Source organism: Clytia hemisphaerica, unplaced genomic scaffold (genome assembly GCF_902728285.1).
Source record: "Clytia hemisphaerica strain Z4C2 unplaced genomic scaffold, Clytia hemisphaerica genome assembly, whole genome shotgun sequence".
NCBI classification, from domain to species: domain Eukaryota; kingdom Metazoa; phylum Cnidaria; class Hydrozoa; order Leptothecata; family Clytiidae; genus Clytia; species Clytia hemisphaerica.
In genome coordinates this window covers 148,686-171,623 of record NW_027103599.1, presented here as the reverse complement: position 1 = coordinate 171,623, position 22,938 = coordinate 148,686, and the positions used below count along the sequence as shown (strand labels likewise).

Here is a 22,938-nt window from a genome sequence, read left to right as displayed (position 1 = left end):
ATTGGCAAAAATTTTTGCGTGAATACGTGAATTGAGGGTCGACTGGGGGGGGGGGGGCTCTTTTGAGGCTCGGCTGTTTTTATTTTTTGACACTTTTGCCCTCGAACCGTTCTTTACAAGTTTTAATTTTTAAACCAAATCTGGGTTATTTCTGGCTTGATACCCTCAATTTGCCAAATTTCAGCTATTCCAGGGTGAGGGTTGTTCTTAAATTGTTCTTATTTTTTGGCATTTTTGAGCCCCTTGTTCTAATAAAAGAAAAAGAGACTATTGTAATCTCAGCTCTTCTTTTTTAATGAAGAATACCATGAACAATTTTAACGAAAAAAATTAAGAGCCTCAACAAAAATTATCTGGTTATTATAAAAGTTTAACTATTGATCAAAGTGTATCGGTGTATTCAAAAGGGGAATCTCAACCACCCACTCTCTGAAAAGGTGCTGTGATTGGCTGTTAGCAAAACTAAAGCGTGGGAATGCAGAACGGTAAAATATTGAAATATTAGAACCTGAAATCGTTTTAAGGGTTTTCCATGCAAAAAAATTACATATAAGAAATCCTTAAAAACATGAGAATCAAAAAGAAAGAAAAAACTTACATAGAAAATGACAAGAGTTATCGTTAGCCTGGATATCATCTCAAGAGCAATTAAAAAACTAATTCTAGACAGCACAAATACACTTTTTACAGTTTTTTAAACAGTTCACGAGAATGACTTCAAAGAGGTCAGAGATTGAAATTATAAGTGAGATGGAAAAAAGTACTTGAAAATCTCATCTCGATTTGTTTGCTTTGACAATAAAGCAGGGGCAGTTTAGGTGCAGTCTGCAACAGTTTTGTAATTTGTCCTAAGCTTTTGATTGGTTATATGATTCCACGAAACTACAAATCGAAACTAGATTGAAGTGGGATAAACAGATGACGCCAGCAGGCCCTTGTCTTCGACCCCTCTTTGGCTATACGTTTTTTTATAAGAACAAACTATATAAGAACATAGGCTTCGATGGCAAAATGTTAAGAACAAGTTGAGAACATTTTAAGGCTTTGCGGACTCGAAAACACCTACTTTAGGAAAATGGACAAAAATGCTCACAAAATGGTGAAAATAAGAACATGTTAAGAACATTTGTAGGTTTGAAACTCAAGTTAAAAACATAAAAAGGCTTCAAAATTTTTGGGTATTCTTATCATTCGTGCGGGAATAAGTAGCAGCAAGATAAAGATCAAAGCTGCAGACATCTATGTTACATATGCGTGGTAAAATTACCACGAACAGTAATGAAGCATTATAAACCTGAAGTCTGTTAAAAGAAATTGAAAGTCTGTTCTTTCTTTATCATTTTATTGGCTGTTGTCTGTTTGGTACTAGAAGTAGATTTGACAGAAGCTTATAACCAAATACGGATTTTTTTGCTCCAAATTTTAGCGAAATTTTTTAATGCCATTTTCATTTTAGGAGCTCGGTGATGAGGTTGCCAGCGATTCGCGTGATGGCGTGATTCTAAATTACTGGGCGTGATGACATGATCAAGTTTTGGCACTATGTGCAGGGGAAAATCTAGACGTGATGACGTTATTTAAGCTTTTTTTTCTCTCTATTTTTTCGTGATGAACAGATTTTGGCGATTTTCATGATTGTAACGAGAGCAAAAAAATTGGTGTACCCTTTTAGAGTGTGAAAAAGGCACCCTAAAGGAAATAGAAGATCAAGATATAAGTTAGGGTTAATATCTATTAATATCTAGTTATGTTACGGTATCAAAATTAAAATACTAATGTGTCATTTTAATGTCATTAAAATAAAAACATAACAAGAAGTTATATAAATATACAAAACAAAAACAAAAAAAATCTAAGAAAATTTAATTTTTTTAGTGATAACATTTTATGTTTTTTATTTGGAAAAATTCGTTTAATTGTTGAATTTAACCCAGAAGAAATATCTGAAAAGTGCTTTTTTAATGCTTCTTCCAGCAGTAGTTAAACGAGTCGTTTGAAAATATTAGCTTTCGAAGTATGATAGCTCATTTTAGTCCCCATATGGCCTCTAGTGGCCCACGAGTCCGAAAAGAGTGAAGGTTAAAATAGTTTTTATGTAGATTTTTAGGTTTTTTTTGCAAACTTAATTTTTGCAGTTTTAATTTATGTGTACATAATAGTTGTGGCCGCATTAGAACATAAAGTATTGACTCGATTCATCCATTAAGTTTGAAGCCCGAAGGGCTAGATTAGAGTCTCTAACCTTTCGCAGGCAAGAAAAAGTCAAGCCATTTATTTCCCATACAGAACGCATCTAGAACGCGCATCCAGGAGTCTCGATGCTTCATGCTTGAAAGTCAATGGATTCATCCTCTTGTCAAAATAAAATAAAAGCAAAAATCCATAAAAAACAAGTCACGTGCCATTTTTCATTAAAAAAACATTGCAATCAACATAGATCTTTTACCATCCAGTACCACCGATAGTTGACGTCGTCGAAATTTCCGACGTAATGCTTAAACCACGTCGATTCTTACGTCGCATAATGACGATAAAGAATGCAGAACGCCATCTTTTGTTGAGTAAGATAAACAAAACAGGATTCAAAGCTGAGTTTGTAAAATGTAACATTTTGAAATATTTGATGAGTAGAGGGTCAATATAACACGTGGAACAACGATAATATTCGATGTTTAACCCGATAAAAGGTGTCCAACTCAAAATGAAACAACCCAGAATCAGCGATAGCGTTAAAGCTGCTTTTAGTTCACGTTTTAAGACTCGTACGCTACTAACGATACTTGACGAGCGATTACGAATGTTTGCTACTGAGAACCGACGAACCGATGATCGGAACCAACTATATTGTCGGTGTTGAAAACGATCACCGAGATGTTTTTCTTGATAGGTAACCATGCGACGGTTATTACTCATCAAAGGAGAAGCTCCATTGTCAGATACTCGTCGGTAACTGTGTGGTGTCAGGAAAGGTGATTCCGTTCCGTTTGTTGATATGGAGTTATCCGCTGACCCGTTACATACTGAACCAGCTCGAAGACGCGTTTTGGTTCTCTCTAGAGACGAAAGTTCTTTAGCGTGCTTCTTAGCCACAAATCCCATCAACACGTAAGAGAATACCATCATAGCGACGGGAAGGACGTACGCCGTCATAATAATAAACAACGTAAATTCTGACGGAGCGATTATAAAAACACATGAAACCAACCCGAAAACGTAAATCCACATCAGGAAAACTATAATCGAAGCTCGCCTGTTGTTCACATATTTCCGATGCCAAAACGGTTTGGATATAGCGATAGCTCTGTCAACAGCTACCAGTGCTAACGCGTATATAGACAAGATACTCGGCACCATATCACAGACCAAGTAAAACATAGACTGTAGTTCGCTTTCGGCTATCTGCGGTTGTAGCTTACACACGAATATAACAAATGTGTAAGGTACGCTTAGACTAGCAACCAGTAAATCACTAGCCGAGAGGGAAAGTATATAAACATTTGTAATGCGCCGTAGGGGTCGGTATTTATAATAACATATAAAGACGATGAGATTACCAATAATGGCTGCCAAAGAGATGAAAATGAAGAGACAAGCATCCGCCTGGCTCATAAAGTCATTCATTTTGCAAGTTTGTTCGGGGAATAATGGTGGTAGAACTGTAGTATTGTTGCTCATCCTGTCCATGTTTCAGTGTTGTCGGTTATTGGTGGTGTTTTGCTGTTGTTCGCTAGTCTAAAACGATAAAAAAGGAAAGATTTTCTTCAACGATGTTGACGTTTATTAAGGGGTAGGGGACAGAAGGAAAGTTAAAATTCGGATGGAAACTTTATCTGATATTTCGATGGCGGATTGGCGGCCGCCTACGCTAAAGCTCTAAAGGAGCGGGCCAATTTCCCATCGGAGAGGAATGATAAATGGAAACTGCTCTAGGTAGATACGTGGTCGATGTGATTAGATTAAACATAGGTAAAACAGGCCTAGTATCATCCTAAATCGCAGTTCAGTTGTTTTAAGACTTTAAAGTCAAGATAGTTAATGGCTAAACTTACTTCGTCCAATACAACAAAAACAACAACAACACAGTAAGTAAAGAGGTAGAATTTAAAAAAGAGAGAATTTTCTATAAAAACACTGTCAGGCCGTCCTAACGTATATACCAACGAGGGTGGATTATTTTTCAATATTTTTATTGACACGAGGTTTTGCACTGTTGCATGCTTCCCTACAGAGATATCAAAATATAAACAATACGGTCGCCAACACAAAGTCTAAAATCTACAATATGATGACCTCAACATTATTTTTTTTCTAATTTCGGACCATTTTTCTCTTGAAACCAAAAGAGACAAATTCACATAAAGAAAAACATGTATGCCAACCACAGAACAAATAATAGAATATTATTCATCCCATTTTACCCGCCCTCAAAATGGAGGGCGCCTACGAATATCCATACATGCCTTACTACGGAATCCACATACAATTTAGTTATTCAGTGATTTTATTATTATTGCAAATCATAACATGATGAAAAAGCCATTGCATGCAATCCATTTAAGTGTTAACAATTATATTTTTCTGCACTTTCGCTTGGAGATTGGACATTATTTTACACCAACTAAACTAATTTCTCGAACTTTTACCCTTAAAACACCTTTAGAGGCGTGAATGTTAATATATCAAACCGACTATTCTTTATCACGAACGCCTCTCTTATCTGTTGAATTTAGTCGTGTGTGAATATCATACCCTATTTTTGGACGAGTCAACTTTTTTTGAGCCCGATAAACTAAACTGTACTACTAAGAAAGAAGGACAACTATAAACTTAGTGTTCAATAAAGGCCTAGCCCGCGGCCTCATTTAAAGCACCAAAATATATCAAGAAAAAGGACTGAAGGAATTTGCAATCAGTATTGAAATATAGTGCAATGCTGCAAATACACCTTTTCGACCGTAGTCGCGTGGTCAGGCGCGTGCTACTTTATTAATGCCCGCACGGCAATTGGCAGATACGGTCGAAAAGGTGTATTGTTGCAGAAATCTCCAAAGAAGTGACTTACTACAGTGGAACCTCTATAACTCGAATGTCTACGCTACTGAAGTTTTCTGGTCCCTTCAGCGAACAGTGCCTGTAAACCAGTTTCCATTACTCGAAATTTCTATAATTCGAACAAATTTGTGTTCGCTGTGTGTGTTCGAGTTAAAGACATTATTGAGCAAGATATCATATTATGAAAGAAAGTTAACCGCTAAAAGAAGGTTAACATCAGATTAACAAAAAACCGATGTAATCGACTTCAAAAACAAAGGGATTAAGATGAAATTCGAAGATTTCCAATGAAAAGAAGAAATGAACACTCACGTGAAGCAAAATGAAAGAAGTTCAACCTTACGGCGGATAGACTCCATTAACTAAACACTTTCCTACTCTAGTAGAGGGCATTTTGTAAAATCGCTCGACTGTTTTGTTAGAAGCACTTGTTATACATTTTTGGAAAGCTAAGGGGTAGGGGAATCGAAATTACTATGTTTCCAATTTTTTTTCGGACACTTTGGTGTGATTTTCGGACAAATATGACGGTCTCAGGCAAAAATCATAGGGTTAAAAATTAATGAAAATTTTAGCTCCAGAAAAAAAAGACCTGTTGTATATTTTTGGAAAGCTCTCAAAAAATTAAGATTAGAGATATATTGCAAGTATAGTTGATTTCTGTACCTAACTCGAGATATTAACCCTTGAAAACCGTGTTTTTCAGCCAGAAACAGCTATTTTGTCCAGTTTTTGCGCTTTTTGAAGCTCAATATCTCGAGTTAGGTACTGAAATCACCTATACTTGCAATATATCTCTAATCCTAATTTTTTGAGAGCTTTCCAAAAATATACAACAGGTCTTTTTTTTCTGGAGCTAAAATTTTCATTAATTTTTAACCCTATGATTTTTGCCTGAGACCGTCATATTTGTCCGAAAATCACACCAAAGTGTCCGAAAAAAAATTGGAAACATAGTAATTTCGATTCCCCTACCCCTTAGCTTTCCAAAAATGTATAACAAGTGCTTCTAACAAAACAGTCAAGCGATTCCAAAAAATCGAACAAAATTCCCCCTACTACTCGCAGTTGGGCAAAATTGATAATTGTATCCTAGTTAAAGTTTAGTCTATAGAAAGGCGCTCCTTGTTGAAAACTCAGTTCTCTGCACTATGTTTTTAGATCCAATTAATTTTTCAATTATTTTTCAAACAGCGATGACTCTTTAAGCTTAAAAAATCAACCCTGTAAAAATAATAATTTATAATTTATAAATCTTCCTCGGTTTTCCTTTTTCTTTTCATTCCTAAATATCTTTTCGATCGGTGTCTAGTTCGAATTCTCTCAGAAAGTTATAACCGTTTTTGTCTCCGCTGCAGATTGTATTGAGATAAAATTTAAGAAGCCGTACAACGGTCTACCTACCGATACTTATTAGCCTTACCTTGAGTCCAAGTCCTAGAATACTCTTTAGTTAAGATATATACAAGCCCTCTGAATACATTCGGGATGGGTCCTACCTACGAAGGAAAAGGAATCACGGCGGTGACAGACACTGCGACTTGACAGACGCGAGCTGCCAAGTCGTGGCGTATACCATGACACTCGAACGACACCAGGAGAGCGATGCCATGTCACGTCACAATGTCTGTCTAATCTACCCACACTCTTGTATCAGAGTAATGGTACCCAATTCCCCTCACATGGCATGGCATGACTTGGGCGAAGGTATATCCAAGTGAATATTAGAGACACAGTGGGTATCGAATTCGGGCCTCCCAGGCGAGAGTCAAGAAAATGATAAAAACTATACTACTACGCCAGTCTTAAGTTAAGAGGCAGCTAGATTTGAAGTCAATGAAACAATCGAAAAGGATCCTGGATCCTCATGAAACTATAATACACCAACATAACGTGATCTGAACTTCAAAAAAAAACCCCATAAATATGATACAACAATTCAAAGAAAATGATAATTTTAGGAAAATCATGTTTAGATGTCGTTTTAGATGAAACCTTAATAACAAGAAGAGGAGAAATTTGACCAAGTTGCGAAATCTTTTCCCCTTTCCTTGAAAAGACACATGCCGGTCCGGGACTTTCTTAAATAAAGTACATTCTAAATCAGATTCATTGTAAAAATGAAGAAATTTGACGGGGAAACATTAAATAGTTGATAAGAAAAAATGTTAGATTCAAGCAATACTATCTGCTAAATTATAATATTATACTGAATCTAAGAACCATGAATAGATGAACCATGGAATTATGGCTGAATAGCATAAGGCCCCCGATAACGTAAGAAAAAAAGTCCCTTTCGTGTCATCACACGAGCTAAAAATAGCAAAAAGAACGACAAATTTTATTAAAAACGACAAACTTCGACAATTTTCGAAAGTGATCTACGCAAGATCAATCTCATTTTATCCGCCGTCTCCCTAACGAAGATGTGTTCTAGATGATGAAAAGAAAGGGAAATTTCATTCCCATGCTATCCCCAAGTTTATTACTTTAAAAGCCCTGATACTATTGTTTTAAAATAGCTTGAGATTCCTCTTCTTTTTAGTTTTAACGTCTATGCTAAGCCAACTAAAAAATGTTTTAAAGCCTAGTTTTTAATAAACATTTTTTTTCACAAAATTTAATCGATATTAATCTATCGGTCAAAAATATTTTTCTTTATTTTGCTTTTCTTACTCCTAGGTATAATTTTTATCTAATTCATTGTTTGTTTGCTTTCGTAGTGAGAAAGAATGGGGACTAGAAAGTTAATAAACAGATATTCAAACTAAAATGAACAACAAATTTAAATTAAGTTCGTTTCTGATGGGAGCTTTTCCAATAACTCTCACCAAGGTGCGTTAATTATATATATTTCTAAATTAAAAGACTCTAAACTTCCTAAATTCTTGATAAAAAAAGAATAGAAAAAGGGAAAAAGGTAGAATTCTTTGACCCTACATGAGATTGATAAGAATTTGAGTAAACATAATAATTTGACGATACAAAGATTCCCGCATGCAATTTGTTGTTTGGCTATTTACTGACAAGACAGGCCAAATAACAAATTGAACTTTTCATCGGATCGTTTCTGGCGAAATTCAACGCATTTGAATAAATCGTTTGGTCAAGGTTGTCAGATCATCACACATTGATGAAGACCTCTAAGCGACACCATGTGGTCAAAGGCGTCACCGTCTCAAACCAGGGATTCGCAGTTCGAATCCCCGCTTCTTCCAATGTTTCGTTCAGTTCATAGATAGCCGAGCCAGCTGGCCGTGGACCCCGTGAAAACAATCGAAAGACTGTCTAAAAGTCCTAGATTACTGGGCTATCCACGTAAAATATCGACTATATCTATCTATAACCCATCACACCATTACGCAAATCATACAATCCACTACATTATCATAAAAAAATATGTTTACGATTCAGCCTACACATATACCCGATCAACAAATTTTCTTTTCAAAACATTTTTCTTTTTTTAAAATCCCTTAATTGTCCCTACTGTCAATGGATGATGGAAATAAATTTGAGGGTCATTCCACCAAAGTACAATTTTCTTCAAAAATCAGATATGTTAAATTCTTGACGTCTCAATACCCGTGCGTCATTACTGAGTCAAATGTTTATGATGACAGATTGCTTAATTTGTTGATCCTATTACAGTACAGAGACTCGTTGTATTGGAAACGCCAATTATCGATAATCCTTTTAGCACTCCAGTGATTATCACGTACTGAAATCTAATGTAAATGATAGAGCATCACTATGTCACGGATCCGGTGGAACCGAACGTTGCCGAAATTCGTCCTGGCAAAAAATTAGCCAGAAAACACCGAGCTCTCACACATGGAAATAGATCAAAGTTTTGAGCATACCACAGGATTTCAGAGACCCCTCTCCACGATTGTGTCCGGTACAGAGAGTGGACTGTATTTAATGGTTTAAAAATTGACAAGGAGGTGAAAACTGACGACTTGTTCTATCAAAACCGGTGGCTAAAACTAATCCTGGTAGGTCCCTCTAGATTACTGTTAAATCGTCTAAGGCTTTCCGATCAACCCCTAATACTACTGGTAAGGTCAATGACCCGAATTAGAGCGATCGAAAATTACCTGAATTAATATCTTTGATCAGTTGACTGAAACAGGAAATGTAGCTGATTCTAGCGTCCTGGTTATCAAGGTTAATTTATCAAAAAGCAAGTGACGACGCCATATCTTTTGCCAAATGAAATGCACTAAGGATAATAGTGTTTGAAAGCTAACAGCAAGTGTTTAGGACCAACATTTAAAATGGCTTTCCCAACAATATTTCCCCCATATATATCTTAGAAAAGTTTCTTCTTCATACTATATTTCATAATTTGTCTTATCTCCGCTTGCCCTCTAGGGGAGTTCGACGCGCCAAACAAGATAAGATCTTTTCTCAGAAGTGCAAACTACTAGACAGACATAATATGGCTATGATAAATTATTATCTCATCTATAAAAGCCCATTACTTATTGTCTACTATGGGGTTACGTAGTAGGACAAACAGATAAGTTTAGTAAGTAACTACCCCAGCACCTCCGGTTTCTGAAGGTCAAAGCAAAGATCTCAAAATATCTGATTATATCTTTAAATTAGTAAAGGAGATTTTTAGAGAGAATTTCCTATCGAATCTTTAATCTAAGATATTACCTGAAAGAAAAGCTACATTGTCTTCGGAAAGACCAACACCTATCTCTGGAGGTTGCACTAATGCAAAGCGAGTCCAAGTTCAATTTCCCCTCTAAGACATTTAAACAACCTTGACACTTGATAAACTAATAGCGATACCGTTCCAACTATTCTTTGAAAAGATTTAAATATAGAAAATTAAAAATAACATGGGCTATACGATACCATGCTAATAAATTTGATTGTGACTAACATTCACATTCTAACAAGATCGTCAATGGTCAATTCAATTTTCAATTCTAAATCCAATCTTATAGATTCCATTTCATGATTCGATATCAAAAAGTGATCAAATGACAGTTTTTATATGAATGGGAAGAATTGGATGGACAAATTGTGCTCTCAAAAATCAAACGTTTTCCTATCAACTTGTCATAAAAGTAGCTATTCCAGAAGAAGTCACTATATATCCAACATTAAATGGGGTGAAACATCCAGGGACCTGTATTTTTTAACATAGTTAAAGGGTTAAAAAAATACAGAGGAGATCCAAAAATTTGCGGATTGAGCTTTCTAAAAATGACCTTCCTAAACATCACTGGATACAAATTTTTCTGACAAAGCCTATTATCCAAAAAGCCTATGATATGAAAAACACGCAAGTCCACTTTCAATACCATCATTATCTAAGAAGCTTTTACAATAAGTCTGCAAACCATCGAAATCTCAATCATTCATAAGCCCCTTCAGCTAGCTAGCAACCAAATTCATATTACAACCTGTCGTTATCTTCAAACAAGAAAAATTGTCCAGGTATTGATTAGAGCGTGTGGGCGGACTAACAAAATGTTGACACTAAGACTTCCTTTTTCTCGTTTCCCCATAGACGTGTCAGTTTGTTTAAAGCTTTTTAACAACTTGTACTTAGTAAATATCTTACAGAATTTTATTGGGTAACCTTCTCACGGAAGTTCTAGAGAAGAAAAAAAGAAGTTTAAAGAACTTGGACCAGGAATTGGTTAAAATCGAGGCATACCATTCTTTGAAATTTTTATTTAGATTAATTAACTTCTTCTGAAGAATAATACTAAAGTGCAGCGAATTTTAAGCAATACATGTGGCCTACCAGAACGATCTTCCAAGTTCTTTAAGCACCTGCCCAGGGCAAAAAATCATCCTCACCTTAATAAATTAGAATTTTAAAAGTTTTCCATTGTCATACTCTGCAAACTAGGCATAAAATGGAGAAATCGTCACGTTTACCAGAAACTATTATCTGATATTATAATAGTGGATTAGTGGCTGCTCACGCCGAAGCTCTGACGGAGCGGACCAATTTCCCATCGGTGAGGAATGATAGCCCGCCTTTGATTTGCCGAAAATTTTTTTTGTAGGAACCGACAATCCCCGCAACGAGGGCTGGGGTTCAGTTCTTACTTTAAAATCCTTGACGCGGTCCGGCGAAATTCCGTAAATTAAACCTTCCAGATGTTGAAAATTTTCCCTGCCTTCAGAGCCTCAGCAAGCCAGAAGTGTCAAGAACCAGATAACAGAAATTATTGACGTGTACCATGTGACGTACTGGTAGTAATACTCGAACAAGTCATTCTTGAACGAGGTACTATATCTTAAAAGCCATCGATTATATCTTAATTTTCATTTATTACTTCTCAATTAGAAATACTCTATAATAGGGGATATCAATTGCTAACTGAAATATGATATGGCGATAAGGTAATCAATTTAGGTACAATTATACCGTAAACATGTAAACAACCCTCGGTACCAGGGTTTCTATCGCTTTAAACGCTAGTACACTCTACAAAAACAACCTTTGTATAAATATGTTACAAGCTAGCGAAATTCGTCACCGCTACACAAAGAATTTTCTATATCATATAACCCGGTGTCTCTTAGCCAGTACCTTCCAACTAAACAAATTTTTTTATGAAAACGCAGTAAAAAAAGATGGTTTTCGTGTAACAGGCTAGGTTATCTCTAGATATAAAAAAATCATGTTTTGCGATGTACATGTATACATCATTATTTATCTTGCCATCTACAAAGGGCGTCAACCGCTTTTCTAGTGATGTGATTCATAAACAAAAAAAATTGTATTTGTAAGTCAAGTCAAGTGAATATCATCTTCAAACGCGAAGAAAGACAAAATTAAAGTCTGAACTTCAAAAGTCACAGGAAGATATTAAGATTCTCATCTCATTGAAGAATATTCCCCAACTTAACGGCACTCTCTAGATATTTGATATTTAGAATCTATCTAAGGATACCACCGAGCTTACGGTTAAGTATCCAAAAGTCCGCTCAATAATTAAGTAAATCTGATAAGTTGAATCTCAAAACTATGATGTAATCAAACCAAATCGACCTATCAGTGGTCAGAAAGTGATATGATTGTTGAGCGGACTTTTTGGTTAACTATCCAAAAACACGGCACCAGTAGCGTAGACAGGAGGGGCGCAAAATTTGTGTAGAGGAGCAGATGTTTATGACACTGTAATTATCTATTCATAATATAAAAAGATATTTTTGTGTCATAAAAATCTGCTCTCCTACACAAATTTTGCGACCCCACCTTTGTCTACGCTACTGCGGTACGATACTGAACCAAAAGGTGATGAAATATCTCATCAAACAATCCGACATTTATGCACAACTGATCGAATAACCTCTCATGAAGTCGTCAATACAAAATCAAACTGTTTTGAAAGTGAATCTTGATCTAAACAAGATAATCAAGAAATCTGATTACAAATGACGTTGTTTTTGAAGTTTTTATACATGAATTTAAAATTAAATTGCTTCGATGGTCCAAAAGTGAAAACTTATATTGGTGCTACTCCGGGTTACTAAGCTTGGCAGGTGCGTAAAAGCCCGAACCCGGGCCCGGACCAGGAGGACCCCAGGAGGACTCACCCTTATAGTGACTAAATTATGGTAAAAGAGTGATCCTCTTGATAACCTTTTCAACCGTAGTCGTGTGGTCGGGCGTGTGCCACTTTATTATTTAATTATCCCTCTAAACTCGATCCAAACCCTTTTTTACACCTTTTTCTATTGACTGTATAGGTGCGAAAAAAAGACTGGGACGATTTTAGGGTGGTAAATTGGCGGCTACGGTCGAAAAGGTGTATTGAGAACCAACTTCAATAGAAGTTTTCTTTACCTTTGGGTAACTTTTGGCTGCGAGTCTTAAAAAGAGATAAAAAACACGTGATATTATAACAACCAGCAATACAAACTACCCTAAGTCCGTCCCCAGTATCAAAGCAATCAAATCGTACCGTAAATTTCCAGGGTACCGATATTTTACCGAAATTCCTGGCGACATGGAAATCCTCTTGTTATGATTGCGGACATCGAATAATAAAAACATATTTGTAGCGTAAAAGTTCTCATAAAATGAATTGAAAATGTAAATAATCTTCTGTATAAGAACTGAACTATAAAAATGATGAATCGGACTTAGTCGAACTCTAAAATAAGTCGCTTACAGGCCCAGCGGAAGCGGAGAGACTGGGGAGACTTCAGCTTCCCCACTTTTGAGCAATTGAGATTTTGTTCTCAAATTCCTAGCAAATTTTATCTGAGCCTTCAGCCTCCCCACTTTTAGGGTTGTTCCGCCAGGCCTGGCTAACGACAAAAAGCAACGCGTACTTTTCTTGAGTCTCAAAGGCTTGAGGGATGGAACCCATTCTATTTTCTAATTTAGAGTTCGGTGGATATTATAATGTTTATCACAGTTCAATCTTAATCCCATTTTGATTTCTTCTTCTAATGTTTCAAATCCTCAATCCTTTGTATTGACTATTGCATGATGGGACCTTATCATAAATTAATCCCATAAAGCAACAATTTCCCCTCTTCTTTTGAAGGACTTTTGAAATGATTAAAACATGAGGAGTGAAGTTATATGCACTGAAGAAAATACAAACTAGCGAATAACCATGACAATCTGTAACAAAAACCCAATTTGGAAGCTAGAAATAAATAATAAAAAACAAAAGGAATGCACAAGACACAAAAGGAAGTGATACGCTGAAGCTTTCTAAATTATTTTATCCAATCATCGTATCAATTCTAATACATCTATCAACCCTTAGCGGCGCGGTAGGCTTTTTGGGGGCCTGGTAATGAATTTAAAAGAAAGATTTGTCATCCCAAAAATGATAATTTTTTGGGCTAAAACTAAATCAAACTAAGCAACTTCCTGCCAAAACTCTAAAGATATTTTCTCGAGTCTCTGCTATGTTTTGATTGGGTAACAGTTGCCCGGTAGAGCTACGTTTCAAAACTCGAACTTCATTTCTATATAGATTCGACTTTCAACGTTTTAATTTCAGCGTTTAATTTGCAATCTACAGTATAGTCGATAAAACGCCTTATTTTTTTACCCTGCCCGAATGAGATGGTAATTCTTTCCCATTCAAGGGTGTGAACGCGACTTGAAATTAAAAAAGTGCAGTAATGGCACTTTAAAGGGTTAAAGCGCCCGTAAGAAACAAATCGCCCAGCAACCCAGCGCAGCTGCGTGAGTAGATAACAGAAGATGTATCGTCCTTCTTCTTTGCAGTGATAACAAACTTCGGAAAATTACAGATAAAAATAATCAATTATTCCATTTTGATTATTGTTGGAAAGATATTTCACCTAAAATGACAGCATATACTGCGACTAAAGATAAGATTTACAGTTAAAGCAGTTATAATAAAGTTTATGAACAACGTCTATTTATAGCGCGCCATCTGTTTAATAAAGTCTCACAATACAGATAAAACTGGGCATGACCGAAGGAAGCCTACCATTCAATAAACTAATCATTCTTGTGTGATAAAATTAATCCAGCTCTTATCCTCCATCATTCCCCAAAACAAAACTTCTTTTCTGAGAAAAAGAGTATATTCCTTTATCTGCCTGAAAGATAGTCGAGACTTATAATATTAAACAAAATATGTTTCTGTCAAACTTTGTAAGGAATAGGTGGATAAAATATTATTTTGATTGCCCCCTGACGACACCATATTATAATTTTGACTGAAGTTTGAAAACTGCATAATCAAAATCAATATCATACAATTAAATGGACGTCGTAAAGGTAAAAATGTTAAAATAAGAAGCCTGAATATGAATGGTCATTCAGTCAGGTCATAATCTTTGAGTGAAGTTTAAAAACTGTATAATTAAAATGAATATCGCACAAATAACTAGTTTTTATGAACATTTTATGTTAAAATACAGTCTCAAAGGAGCCTGAATATGAATAATATCCAGGCTAAATGAAATTTACACATAGAAAAAAATTATAGATTAAAAAAAAGAAGAAGCTTTTTTGGTATTAATATTACCACCCTAAACTCGATCCAGTCCTTTTTTTACACTTTTTTCGATTGTCTGGTGCGAAAAGAAGACTGGGACGGTTTTAGGGTATGGTAAAACGGAAAAAAAATGCCCGCGCGGTAATTGGCGGCTACGGTCGAAAAGGTGTATGAAGGAAGCGAGTCAAGTCGAAATAAACCTAAAAACTTAAAACGACAAAACAAATATTTTTTGAGAGGTTTTCTTCATAAACATTAGTGTGTTTTATCTAAGACTTACTTACGAAATATTCAATGAAAGAAAGTGGAAGTGCTAAAAATAACAATTCCCGCCCGAACTTAATTCTGAAGAAAACGTTAAAATACACTAAAACCTCGATATCTTTCACCATGGTTCTAGTAGTCAAGACCACACTAACTGGAGGCGTTACTTTAAATAGGTATGAAATACCATCATTCCAAGTAACTATTACAATCATGTAGAGAGGGGAGGTTCATACGAACAGTCTTGCTATCCTGGCTGGAATGATTTGGACAGTAAGTATGGAAGCAATTCAATAAACATAAAACAGTGATTGCAGTAAAATACACAAAATCGTTCCCAAAAACTGCAGCCTTAGAACATGTTCATGGTCATGCTGAAAAAAGCTCAGAAAAAGAAAATTCTTTCCAGTAGAGATGGAGGGCGGGAAAAGGATCACAGTCCTGCAAGCTTGACTGGAACTAATTATCAGATCTATAACTCCAGGCAATAGACAACTGTATAGGCAGCAAGCTCTATCATGACTCAATAACAAAATGCTTGAATAATTTTTGCATATTCAACGATTATAACGCCAAACTCAAAACAATGGTTAAGGGGACATCGAGACCACGTTCACACGCTACGGTTTCGTTTCACTCCGAAACGAAATGAAGCCACGCTATTGGTTAAATTTAGTTCTTACGTCAATTTTAGCCAATTAAATGGCTTCATTTCGTTTTGGAGCGAAACGGAACCGTAGCGTGTGAACTTGGTCTTACTGAGACGCTTTATGGAAAAAGAATAAAACTTGCATATGGTATAAACTCAGTATATACAAGCAAAAGTACTGAACCTAAAATGGTCTGTACACAAATTAGCAGTTCTAATTTTCTATACTTCTAATTTTAAAAGATAAGGTCTAAAACATCAAAATTATAAAAGTATACAAGACTGGTACAAAAATAAATGTTTGCTAATTTCAGACCACGCCCATAGCAGATATTACTCCCCTTTTCAGTTGCTGATACAAAGCGTTGAATGGACGTCCATCTAACGTTCAGACCATCCCAATAAGGTTGTATGGAGATTAAGAAGCTGGGTTTTTGGAAGGGTAGAATAAAAGATAAGTGAGATTTAAAGCATAAAGTTTCAACAAACTTTCAACTTCTTTTGGAAAATAATTTTCGAAATCTGAAACCAGTAGCGAAACGCACCTCCAATCTTTAATTTCAAAGCCCTTTTTCTTCTTTCCTTTCTTTAATCGAGATTCGTTTAAATCCTACGTAAAAACTTTAGCCAAAATAATATTTTAACTCTAATCTTTCTTAAAAGAAGCACCCAAATACACTGATCGAAATAAAAAGGCATACACCCATGCACCCCTTTTCTTTCAGTTCGGAATACTAATCATTTTAAATAAACAAATACTACAGTGGAGTCTCCATAACTCGAACACGCACGAGGAACACAAATTTGTTCGAGTTAAGGAAATTTCGAGTTATGAAGTAAGGTTTCTAAGTCATTGTTAACTGAAGGAACCATTAAAACTTGTTCGAATTAAGGAGACAGTTATAAAGGTTCGAGTTAAAGAGACTCCGCTGTATATTTTTTCAAACTTCTGACAATTTGCTAGTGGAGTGTCGAATGTTTGGGTATTGCCATCGATATAAACAAGACGGTTGTGCTCTCAATCAAAATTACAAAATTCTAAGATTATGCAATATAAGTCCCGTAAGAAACATTTCAATAATATTTTTTCCAATAACGATATGTTTTATAGGAAGATAGAATACAAAGAACCCTGGGATTAGGGTACAATTAAAAAGCTATAAGATATTCTGTTAGCATTTGGAAAATGACACCGACTTTTTCATAACTATAACTTTCTCTCTGTAAAGCAAAAACAGAAAAAATGTTTGAGCCCATTTTGACGGCATCTGTTTATAAAGAGCTTAGGAGAAGCCGGAATTCCCCTAAAAAGTAGAGTTTTAATTGTTGGGAAAAGGATGTCTTGAAGACAAAATATCATGAATATAGTTGGCATCAAGCAGAGATTGAAATAGGGTTTCTATTGTCAGCCAATAGGACAATACAACGGGATATTTGAGGCCCTTAGATTCATTGGAAATTTTTAACAGCAAATGAGAGACTTTGAAAAGGAACCATTGTTTTATAAAAATGAAACCCAGGGCACATTTAAACAATAGTGACTCAACTCAAACCCGTAATTCAATTTCACGTATAGTAGAGTTATAGTTCAATCGCTTCGAACCCAGGGCTGTTTTGTGTTGGCCCTTTCCTTTAAAAGCAAATGATCTATAAACAAAACATCGCTTAAAACATCGCTTAAAACTTTGGAGTTTCCCTCAGAAAGTGCACAACGCTGGGAAACTACTGTAGGTTTGCCATGTGACGGGTATGTCTGAGCTCAAGTTCGAAAATCGACCCTTTGAGAGAATGAATTTTTGTCCCTTTTCGGACTTCTTTTACAGTCTTCGAAAGACTATTTTTCTAAATTTTCAGCAAAAATTCTCAAATTTTAATCCAAATTATGAGAATTTTTTTTGATATTTCGTAATTTCTGGAGGACCCTTTCAGAGACTCAATATCTAATTTATATGGCTTATGTACCCTTTTGGGAACTTTCGAGGGTTTAAAAAAGGACCCTTATTGCTCGCAAGTATCCGACACTATTTTTTGCCTAAATACCCCAAGCCTTTTCAAATAAATTTAAGAACTAGTGCAGTAAACCCTTTAAAGGTTTTGTTTTTAAATAAGGGTGATATCGTTTGCTTACTCATCAATTTTAATTCACAAGCTTTTTCACATTGTTTTGACACAGAAGTGGAGCAAGATTGGTCAGCAAGAGGAAAAGAGAAACAATTTTTTGCTTATATCAGCATAATATAACAATAGCAAGACACTCTCCTGATATGAGATATGTGTCTGATATGAAACGGAATAACTTATATAAAAAGAAAACCTTTAAAATACACCCTAACGCTTCAACAGGTACTCCAACAATGTAATATCGGTAAAGCGAAGAAAAAATTTACAAGTATTTATTTGGCCAAATTGCCCTTTCCAGAGGAAAATCGAAAATGAGACGGTTAGTTCAAAATTTTAATAGAGAAGAAGATATAGCCCAAAGGAAATCCGGGGGTCCTCCTTTTTCACGTGAAATATCAGCAGGGGAATGGCAAAAAAACATCATTCATTCAAAAAAGGTTTTTTCATGTAACTTTGTATAGAATGATTACATCTAAACTTGAATGGAAGCAGATAATCGGACATTGTTAAAATTCGAATAGCTCAGTGACAGAAAATAGTCCGAGATTCTTTTCAATACGATCCTAGGATATATTTGCCATTAAAGCCACTAATTCTTCCCATTAGTTCAGAATTATGGAACAAAAATATTTTATGGACCATAATTTAGTCCAGTGAAGCACTACCAACTATCAATTTTAAATAGTAAAGTCAAGGGAACGAAGGACAAAGCAGTACACCTCAATTCTCGCTATTTTCTGCCCGCGGAGGGAGGGATGTAAAAATTTTCCAGTCAAGGAGAAGACCGTCATAAAATATTTTTGGAATTTGAATCGCTCTGAAGTTCGGGAAATTTCTCAACAATCGAAAGGTTGGGATTGCGTAATTTAGGCTGACCGCACAAACGGATTTTGAAGCGGAGGTCTGGTAAACTCTGTTTGGGAGATTGTCGGGTGCAATTAAAATTTCTTATAGATTATCTTATATATTATTCCTCTACCATGGGAAGGTGGCCTGCTTCTACAGAGCTTTAGTGTGCGGAGGGGGCGCCAATCCACCATCAGAATATCATAGAAAGCAATCGCGACAAAATTCAAGCACACAAAAATACTTTTCCAAATCATGACAAAATTCGAGCATAAGAATACGCCTCCGTCAGTCGAGAAAATTTCTTCCAACGTCTAGAATTCGTTCCAAAAAAGAAAGTAGTGAAACGAAACACCAGGGTGATCTAATTTTCCAATTTCCAACAAAATCCAAGTAAAATAAGGAAGGGCGAAACAAAAATATCTGGCTTTTTTTCTATATAAAGACTACAGTATGTATAATATTTCATCCTGCGTGTTATCATAACATACTTTTTGAAGAATGATGATTTTTTACGCTCGCCAACAAAGTCATTAAGATATTAATAAATTTCTTGAGGGAGATCGCTGAATAGATGTGAATAAAATTTCTTGAGAACCTGGGAAATTGTTAAATATTTATAAAGATGTCACACTACGAACAACAACAAACTTAAAAAAGGGGAAAATGGGGCACTTAATTTAGGTCGATATGAGAGAGTAGAAAAAAGGCTGTAACATTTAAATAACCTTATTTGCAGATCGACATATTTCTACGAGATCTACATCTACGAACTTTTTTCTTTTATTAGAACAATTTCATGGCAAATATATGGCAAACGCCAAAAAATAAGAACAATTTGAGAACAATGCGGAGCCTGAAATTCCTCAATTTCAAGTAACTTAGGAGGGGTCAAAGTAGTAGAAATTAGGTATAACGCCTAAAATACCCCAATTATATACTATAAATAAGAACAGGATAAGAACAATTTGTGGATCAAAGTGCCAAAAAAATAAGAATAATAACCTCAGCAGCAAATTTTATTGACTCTTATAAAAAAAGTGTATGGAAAGATACAGAAAAGAAATGTCGTGAAAATTGATAAGTTTTATCTGAGATGAATGTTACATCAATTTGTTAAGATCACTATAAGAGGGAACCTTTGCCAACTTATGGACCATCTTTAGTAAAGGTGTAATTTAGATGTTTAGTGCAAAGCCTGATATGGAAGAAGAAAACTCAAATTTTCAAGTTAATATCAACTTAATAAGTCATGCTTGTTGTTATAGGGATAATCAGATGGTTTGTAATTTTTGGTCTATAAGTACAGACATACCCTCTATTTTGAGCACATTGTTTGGAGCATAAGAAATTATAGAAGTTGCTTTCGATGAACAAACAATGAAAACTCACAATTTCACAATTTAAAAGTTCAGAATTTTAGACAAATTTATAATCTTACTCAGAATCAAACTCTTTTTTTATAAGAGCCAGTAAGGCTTTGTCAAGGCTCGGCCGTCCTTTTTAAGCACTTTGAGTCACAAAATTTTCTTATGCTGGTCTTATCTTGACGCAAAGTTGAGGTGTTTTTTTTATTCAAATTGTAATTAGATTTTGGCCTGTTCTCATAAAATTGTTCTTATAAAAGGTGTAAAGAAAAAGTTCCGATTTTCTCAAAAAGAATGCCAAGGAACATATAAACTTAACTTTATTCAAACCATGTAGCCCAAATCATCCAAAATACATTTTTTTACGGAAAATTAAAGAACGCTTAAGAATTTATTCCCTCCAGAATCATAATTGAAAGTGAGGGTGATGATATTTGTGCAGTATACACCACTGTGCAAATATTTTAAAAACAAAATATTAAAAATGACTGTAACTTTTCATTCGGAAGCGAATCACTTTTAAGGTTATAAAACTTTCTAAAAATTTTTATTGCGAAATTTTCTTTAAAAACAGAAGAAAAAAATTCTTGAACTTTGTAACTTTGCTTTGCTTTGATGGAGGCATTTTTACTTCGTTGTTTTTTTCTACGTCACCTTACTTCAATCTAAAGATATATTAATTGTCTTAACCTTGGTAAATCTAATCTCCAAGCAGATTCTGATTACTCGGTGCATAGCACATATTCGTACTTACGCGCATGACACGTATCCATACTTACGCACATAGCACGTATCCGTACTTACGCACATAGCACGTATCCGTATTTACGCGCATAGCACGTATTCGTATTTACGCGCATAGCACATATTCGTATTTACGCGCATGACACGTATCCGTATTTACGCACATAGCACGTATCCGTATTTACGCGCATAACACGTATTCGTATTTACGCGCATAGCACGTATTCGTATTTACGCGCATAGCACGTATTCGTATTTACGCGCATAGCACGTATTCATATTTACGCGCATAGCACGTATTCGGATTTACGCGCATAGCACGTATTCGTATTTACGCGCATAGCACGTATACTTGTTCATGGCTCCGTAAGAGAAACGGCACAAGCTAGCGGACAGCTCTCAAACGAACATTTCGGGGTGAGAAAATGAGTTGCAAGGGAGATACATACCAGGGGGTACCTTAACCAACTAACGAAGAAATCAATATAAAACAAAAACCAACTTCTAAATACAGTGGCTTCCGACATCTTAACTGAAAGCCTGTTATGCCCACAGCACATAGACACAACAAACTAAATATAACAAGACGGTCGCTTACTTATTTACTGAAACTAAAATTGCCCAAAATAAAAGTTCTTCAATTTGGCTACAGATTTTTGGAAAAAATAACTAGCCAAGTTGAAAGAATTCAGTCTGTGACAACGTCGAATTTCAACAAAAAGTAATGACCTCATAATATTATATGATAACAATTCCCCCTTTTTCACAAAAGGAGAATTTCGTACGTAAAAGACTACTGGGCAAAAATATGAAACTGAAACACAGTACAGAGTCCCAGTTATATTTGTTCCAAAAAAACAAACACAGTTTAATCTGATTAATCCAAGATGCTAAGTAAGGGGATAGACAAAATAGATGCAGGAAAAAAACAGAGCTATTCAGGCAGCTCTACACGTGCAGAGATTTTTATCACCTGAATTATCAGTTCCCCATACTATTTTAGCACTGTTTGGCCTTAGTTTGAGATTCCTAAAGTCAGCATAATAATTGATACATTTTGTTTTAAAGCAAAGACGTCAACTCTAACCAGAGTCAATTAGAACCTGTTTTATTCACATCGTTTGGACAGAAACTCCGGTAAAAAATCACAGACTTATATCGAAATTTCAAGATAAAGGCTTAATATTATTATCCATAGTTGATTTCAATATAATACGAAATACATACAATTTACACCTAATTTCTAAAGCCAATTTCTCGTTAATTTCCACATAAAAGATAACAGGATAAAACTCTCTCCTGTCAGCCTAGTACTGTTTTAGACTATAGCTTTTCTCTGTGCCAGGTCATTGCTATTTTGCACAGATTAGCTTTTAATAAGACACGAAACAGTGCAATCCAAAGCAAAATATAATAAAAATTAAAATCAAAACACCATATAAAGTCCCATTACATAAAAGCCATACAGATAAATCTACCGAAATATTTGGCACACTTTACATTAAAACATAACATCGCAAAAGGTCATTTTAAAATGAGCAAAAAAAAATGAAGAGCTGCTCGTGATAAAAACATAGTAAAAATACCATCACGGCAAACAATATGAAAAAACTTATTGCCATTAATCAAAAGCACACTATGAAGCACAGTGATGCTAAGATATTAATCCGCCCTTATGAAAACCCTCATCAAGCAGTCATATAGGGCAAAAGGATCCTGAGTAGTTTGGAAACGCAGTTTTATAGCAATTTATTAAGAAAAGGATTTATTTGGAATGAAATGTCTTAAAAATTAAGATACTTACGATTTTTTATCCAATCGATGACAGCGTCACTTTTCGATTATCCAATCAACTTGCTTGCGTCAACCCTGTTTTATCCAATCGCAAAACAATGCCTGTTCTGTTTTTTTATCC

At 35.3% G+C, this 22,938-nt stretch overlaps 2 protein-coding genes across 2 annotated transcripts in view; both read right to left on the bottom strand.

Annotated features, from left to right (window-relative positions):
* Nucleotides 1–22,938, bottom strand: part of LOC136802001 (uncharacterized) — a 253,117-nt gene that overhangs the window by 81,602 nt on the left and 148,577 nt on the right. The gene's annotated exons all lie outside the window — the stretch shown is intronic.
* Nucleotides 1,872–22,920, bottom strand: LOC136801992 (5-hydroxytryptamine receptor 1D-like). Its single transcript, XM_067058690.1, has 2 exons — nt 22,828–22,920; nt 1,872–3,732 (listed from the first exon to the last, which is right to left on the bottom strand). The coding sequence occupies exon 2, from the start codon at nt 3,682–3,684 to the stop codon at nt 2,443–2,445; it is 1,242 nt and encodes a 413-aa protein (XP_066914791.1). The 5' UTR covers nt 3,685–3,732; nt 22,828–22,920; the 3' UTR covers nt 1,872–2,442.

Bases quoted from the DNA above. Each gene is read 5' to 3' on its own strand.
- LOC136801992 (XM_067058690.1), bottom strand. From the start codon at position 3,684: ATGGACAGGATGAGCAACAATACTACAGTTCTACCACCATTATTCCCC.